The sequence below is a fragment of the Musca vetustissima genome, unplaced genomic scaffold, assembly GCF_032173495.1.
Source record: "Musca vetustissima isolate MV318-11 ecotype Yass unplaced genomic scaffold, APGP_CSIRO_Mvet_v1 utg1892, whole genome shotgun sequence".
Classification (NCBI taxonomy): Eukaryota; Metazoa; Arthropoda; class Insecta; order Diptera; family Muscidae; genus Musca; species Musca vetustissima.
The window spans coordinates 180,123-187,118 of NW_026882990.1; the positions used below are offsets into that span (position 1 = coordinate 180,123).

Here is a 6,996-nt window from a genome sequence, read left to right on the forward strand (position 1 = left end):
ACACACAAAAATACAAAAACAAACAAAAGAAAAACTCTAATAAACAGTAATGTTTGTATTCTGAAATACACTCGAACTTTGTTTTTATTGGGATAGGCGGGTTTTGAAACATACCACAGAATCTTCATATTTATTACAAAAAACAAAAAAACTGAAGACACATACTTTTATGTTATAAAATATATTTAAGGTGAAATTCATCCAAAAACTGGCACATATAAAAACCAGTAAGGAAAGTAGTAAAGTCGGACTGGGCCGACGATATGATACCCTTCACAACTTTGGGTATATTCTACATATGTAGAACGTCTATAGACTTAATTCAGTACCCTATACAAAAATTCGTGCAAATTGAAAGATATATAGGCCCCAAAGTCCCTAGTCTAGGTCAAGGATGATGTGTGTCAAGTTTCCTGAAAATCGATTCAGATTTGGATATAGCTCCCATATATATTTTCGTCCGAATTAAGATAAATGGTTTACCAAAGTCCCTATATATCATTCGATTTGCACAAAATTTGGTATAGTGTACTGAATTAAGTCTAGGATAACGTGTGCTTAGTTTCGTAAAAATCGGTTCAGATTTAGATATAGCTCCCATATATATTTTCGTCCGATTTATGGTATATGGAGTACCAAAGTCCCTATATATCTTTCGATTTGCACGAAATTTAGCACAGCGTAATGAATTAGGTCTAGAATGATGTGTGTCAAGTTTTCTGAAAATCGGTTCAGATTTGGATATAGCTCCCATATATATTTTTGTCCGATTTTAGGTAAATAATGCACCATAGTCTCTATATATCCTTCGATTTGCACGAAACACACACCGTTCTAGACTTAATTCAGTATGTCTAGAACGGTGTATTTTAAATTTTGTGAAAATCGTTTCAAATTTAGATATAGCTCCCATATATATTTTCGTCCGATTTTAGGTAAATAGTGCACAAACGTCCCTATATGTCCTTCGATTTGCACCAAATTTGGCATTGCGTACTAAATTGAGTCTAGAGTGATGAGTGGTGAGTTTCGGGAAAATCGGTTCATATTTTGATATAGCTCCCATATATATGTTCGTGCGATTTTATGTAAATGGTGCACCAACGTCCCTATATATACTTCGATTTGCACGAAATTTGGCACAGCGTACTGAATTAAGTCTAGAACGATGTGTGTTAAGTTTCGTGGAAATCGGTTCAGATTTAGATATAGCTCCCATATATATTTTCGTCCGATTTTTGGTAAATAGTGCACCAAAATCCCTTTGTATCCTTCGATTTGCACGAAATTTCGCATAGCGTACTGAATTGAGAGTGGTGAGTTTCGGGAAAATCGATTTAGATTTCGATATATCTCCCATATATTTTCGTCCGATTTTATGTATATGGTGCGCCAAGGACCCTATATATCCCTCGATTTGCGCGAAATTTGGCATAGTGTACTGAATTAAGTCTAGAAAGATGTGTGTTCATTTTCGTGAAAATCGGTTCAGATTCAGATATAGCTCCCACATATAGATTATATTTTTAACTACGCGGCGTACCGAATAACGTGTATCAATTTTGCTATAATTCGTTTTCTATAAATTTTGCCCATGTTACACAGACGGCTCTAAATCTGCTCGAATGAAATTAGGATAGGTTGGGGAAAGAGGGAACATAGACATGCAATTGTTAGGATACATATTTACAATATACGCAAAGTGGCGAAGTGTATCATATAGTCGGCCCAGTCCGACTTTACTACTTTCCTTACTGGTTTTTGTTATGGACATATGCTACACAATAAGAACACAAAATACTCAATTATAGCCAATTCGGTTAAGAAAACAACCTGTCAAAAATGCCGAATAATGGGGGTACGGTTATATGGGAGCTACACTAAAACGTAGACCGGATATATCGGGAGTACTAGATATGTCTGTGAAAAATTTCAGAGCTCTATCTTAAATATTGCGATCTATATCGTTATTTCAACAGACATCCAAAAACCCAAACTATATTCAAATGCCATTATGAAACTTGACAAAAATTCTGAAAATATCGTAACATGGGAGCACTCAAAAATTGGACCAAAATTGATAATTTTTAGCAGAATAACTTTCTACCCAATTAGAACCCAAAGTACGGAAAAAATTAAACGAAAATATATATAGTAGCGATATATCTATAGATGCAATGGATCACTAGGCCAACCTGCGCAAAATTTTGGGCAAACCTGTAGCGATTTCAACAAATCTTAAAATACGTCATTTTTATACGCTATCCACTTTGTGTTAATCTTAAAATATATAGGCCTTTGGGGTATCACTTACATACAATCAGAAGAATATAACTATGAGTGTTATATCTAAATCTGAACCGATTTTACCGCAACTTAACATATGCCCTTCTAGACTTAATACGATACGCTATTCCAAATTTCTTCCTAATCGTCCAAACTATAAAATCTGCCGAAAATATATGGGATCTTTATCTAAAAAATAAATTGAATGAAATTTGGCGTGAGTCACTTTTTTGGCCCAAGGACGAACCCTATTGAAATTGGAGAAAATGGCTTCAGTTTTAAATATAGCTCCCATATATATTTTCGTCCGATTTTATCTAAATGGTGCATCACACAACCAATGTTTTTCCGATTATGTTCAAATTTTACGTACTGAATTAGGTAGAGTTTTTTGTATGCGAAGTTTTGTTGAAATCGGTTCAGATTTATATATAGCTCACATATATAGTTTAGTCCGATTTTATGTAAAAGGTGCACCAGACACCCAATGTTTGTCCGATTCAGACAAAATCAAAAAGATTGATGTATGCAAGTTTTGTTGAAATCGCTTTAGATTAAGATATGGCAACGATTTATAGTTTGGCCCATTTTATATAAATGGTGCACCCAATGTTTGCCCGATTGACAGACAAAATCCTGCTCAGCGAACTGAATTAGGTACAAATGGATGTATACGAAGTTTTGTTGAAATCGGTTCAGATTTTTATATAGCTCTTATATATATGTTTTGCTTAACGTATTGAATTGAATTTAGAATAATGTATTTTAAGTTTTATAGAAATCGCTTCATATTTAGTTATATATCCCATATATATCTTCCCTACACCACTACCAGTGGACTTATTTTTTTTTTTTTTTTTTTGCGAAACTATTTCCCATGTCAGTGGAAAATTCCGCGAGATATATTAGAATATTTAGTCACATTTCTCATACCCGATTGCAATGACATTTTGCATAGATTGCCGAATGAGAAGGGTATTAAAAAGTCTATCCATTCTTGAAATGGTATACAACACTGTGTTATTGCACCATACTGTTTATTTTAGTATACTAGTTTTCATTTCGTTGCAAGAATTTTGTTTTCGTTTTAAACCATAAATTTATGGTGATAGAATGAATTGTGGGGGTGGGGTATGATAAACGGTTCCCCTTTTATTACGTTGTTGATCAGGCAGAATGTTTGTCGAAAATAAAAACGAATGCTGTCGGCCGGTCAAACTGCAAGGATCCTGTTTTGATCAGCACGACAAAAACTAAAAAAAGTTTAAGAATTGTGATGCCCCTTGATTGTCGACTCTGCCCTGTGTGTGTGTTTATTGCCATATTATTTATTTATTTTTACACCATTCAAGAAGGAAAATCTTATTTTGCTACTATTATAGTGGCAAGGTTCTATTTCATCCGTTGTCGTCCTCTTTCTTCCTTTGTTCTGTTTGCTGCAATGAATAGCCAACTGACAAACATATTGATACCACATTGTCTGCTTCAGTCTGATTTGTGTGTATATAAGTGCTGTTCTAGTCTCATCACATTCACTGTCCGGCCACGGATAAGATTGTACTTCTTCTCGGTTAAATTTAATTCGCAGCGGATAAAAATGGGTGGTAAGTGTAAAATATTTATAAAGAACATTGAGATGTTGAAAATATGTACACTTTTCACTAATCATTGAAAAAATTCAATACTAAGTATAATTTTCTTATTTCAGCTAATACTCATTCCATAGCCACAATTTGTGTTATGATATTAACGGTGATAGCTGCCACACCAGCTACAATCTCCAATGATGACTCGCTATTAAGGGACTTACCCAAGAGTTTGGAAGACTTTGGAACGAAACTCTACTCGAACATAGCTAAACGTAGTGCCCAGAAAAACATTATATTTTCACCATTCTCAATTGAGACCAGCCTGGCCATGATTCGTTTAGGTGCCACCGGACAGACAGCGGATGAAATTGACAATGCTCTAAATTTAAAATTTAGCAATGGCGAAAGATTGGCCAACTATTTCGAACAAATTCTTTCAACATATCTGAATGGTGATCTTTTACAATTGGCCAATAACATATATGCAGAGGAAAAGTTAGAACTACGCGATCAATTTAATGTGTTGCTTGCCAAACATTTCTTCGCATCAGGGGAAAATGTCAATTTTACACAAAATATTAAAGCAGCTGAGAAAATCAATTCTTGGGTTGCCGCAAAAACCAGTCAATTGATTAACGATCTGGTCAGTGCCGAGGATTTGGATGAAAACACACGTTTGTTACTGCTCAATGCAATTTATTTCAAAGATGAATGGGCCCGACCATTCATAGGACCTCGTACACAACCCAAAAAATTCTATGTGGATGCAACAAATTATGTTAATGTGAACTTGATGGTAACGTTTGGAGACTTCCTTTATGGCAAAATAGACTATTTAGATGCTACCGCTTTGGAAATGCCTTACAAAAATTCCGATCTTTACATGCTTGTAATTTTGCCAAACTCTCGTGATGGCTTGGATGATCTAAGGATTAAATTGCAGTCATATTCTCTGCGTGAAATAAGAGAGAATATGGTTGAGACAAAGGTTCTAGTGGAAATGCCCAGATTTAAAACTGAATACAAAATCGAATTGAATGAGATCTTAAAGGGGGTAACTATAAGGAACTATTTCAAATCAAAAATTCTATTAATTTTTAATGATGTAAAATTTTTGTTTAGTTGGGTGTGGAACGCATGTTCTCTCATGCTGACTTGGAAAAAATGATAAATTCAAAAGAAGTATTGCAAGTAACGAAATTTTTGCATAAGGCAATTATTCATGTCAACGAATTCGGCACAGAAGCTTCTGCTGCAACAGGTATGTATTAAAGGTCATGCTTGTTTGTGTCTCAGAAAATGCATGGGATGGTTCTTATAAAAGTATTTGTTAAAACGCCACTATATATAGTGTTGTTCAATTAAATATATCGACGCCTCAGAACCATAGTATGCTAAGTCTGAAAAGTGAGTTTTTCAGTAGAAGCTTTCAAAGTATGGAAGTTTCTTTAATGCCATGCTAAGCACATGTTTGCTTATAACATTGGTTTGAATTGGCCGATGATTACCAAAATTTCAGTGAAATTAATTTAAGGACCGTAGTATCTAAAAACGTAAAGAACTTTAAAACATGCTAAGTCGACTTAGCATACTATGGTTCGGAGGCGTCGATATTTACTACCACATAATATCTTTGAAATTAACGTGATTATATTCATAAGATGCGTTTCATCTAAATTAACTTTTGGAGATCAGAGACATAGCACTATATATTTTGTAATCTTATTTGCCTCAATAACAATAAAAAAAATAATTTTTTAGGTATTGGCGCATCTGCTACATCTGCTGTAATTGTGCCTGAAATTGAGACCAAATTTGTGGTTGATCATGGCTTCTTCTATAAGATAGTGAATAGTGATGGCATTGAATTCTTTGAAGGATCGCAAAGTGATTTTTAAAAAAACCCTAACAAACAGTTGTGTTGGCATACATTCGTTGGGAAAGGTGCGGTGTTCACTTGCTTCCATACTTCAATATGAATACAGAAAAGAAAATTAAAATTATTAATTTCCATAAAAAAGAAACAATCAAAAATAAAATTTTAAGATCTTGAAGAATAATAAATCAAAAGTACATTTTGAAAAAAAAAAAAAAACAAAAAGTCTTAACATTACTTTTAAGGACCTACACAACCATTTTGTGAGAGTATTATATGTCAATAGAGTTTGGTCAAACTCGAAATACAGGTCTTAAACGCAAAATTTAGTGTACCCATCAATTCTCGACTAGTTGAGTGCCCGTCCATCCACACGTCTGTCCATTATAATTATAGTTAGGGACCAATCGGTCAATAAAATATGTATAAGAGAAAAGTTAAAAATCCAGGATCAACTCAAATAGTTGCTGAAGAATATTTTCGTCGAAAGTGGGTTGCCACAAAAACCAATAATTTGATTGAAGACCGCTTTGGAAATTTCTTACAAAAATCCCAATCTCTATATGCTTATACCTCTGATATTTTTTTTAGTAAATAAATCGGACGAATCCGGTTCAATAAATTAAGCATGAATAGAACTAGAGTTGGGCAATCTAGTTCACGTAGCGGATCGACCTTTCAAGTTCATTGCTATACCCTTCACCACACTGTGGTACAGGGTATTATGTCTTTGTGCATATGTAACAGGCAAAAGAAAACGAGATACACATGTGGTTCCTTTTGAGAATATGCATAGAATCACTTTCTGAGTCGATTTACGCATGTCCGTCCGTCTCTCCATGTTAAATTGTAAACAAAGTACAGTTTACATTTATGATCCTAATTGTATGAAATTTGGCACAGCTCATTTATTTGGCCCAAGGACGAACCCTATTGAAATTGTTGAAAAAATCGGCTCAGATTTATATATAGCTCTCATATATTTATACCCTTCACCACACTGTGGTACAGGTTATTATGTCTTTGTGCATATGTTTGTAACAGGCAAAAATAATCGAGATAGACCCATGGTTCCTTTTGAGAATATGCATAGAATCACTTTCTGAGTCGATTTATGCACGTCCGTCTGTCCGTCCGTCCGTCTGTCCATATATTTTTGTTAACAAAGTACAGGTCGCATTTATGATCCGATTTGGATGAAATTTGGCACAGGTCACTTAATTGGCCCAAGGACGAACCCTATTG

General features: G+C 34.4%; 1 protein-coding gene across 1 annotated transcript; it reads left to right on the plus strand.

Annotated features, from left to right (window-relative positions):
- Positions 1–3,883: 3,883 nt before the first annotated feature.
- LOC133329717 (alaserpin-like) lies at positions 3,884–5,773 on the plus strand. The gene is made up of 4 exons (XM_061538184.1): positions 3,884–3,890; positions 3,995–4,929; positions 4,998–5,136; positions 5,637–5,773. The coding sequence occupies exons 1-4, from the start codon at positions 3,884–3,886 to the stop codon at positions 5,771–5,773; spliced, it is 1,218 nt and encodes a 405-aa protein (XP_061394168.1).
- The last annotated feature ends 1,223 nt before the right edge of the window (positions 5,774–6,996 follow it).

Excerpts from the sequence above, each read along its gene's own strand:
- LOC133329717 (XM_061538184.1), top strand. Across the intron at positions 4,930-4,997 it reads TGAATGAGATCTTAAAGGGG|TTGGGTGTGGAACGCATGTT; the intron begins GTAACTATAAGG and ends ATTTTTGTTTAG. Across the intron at positions 5,137-5,636 it reads AGAAGCTTCTGCTGCAACAG|GTATTGGCGCATCTGCTACA; the intron begins GTATGTATTAAA and ends ATAATTTTTTAG.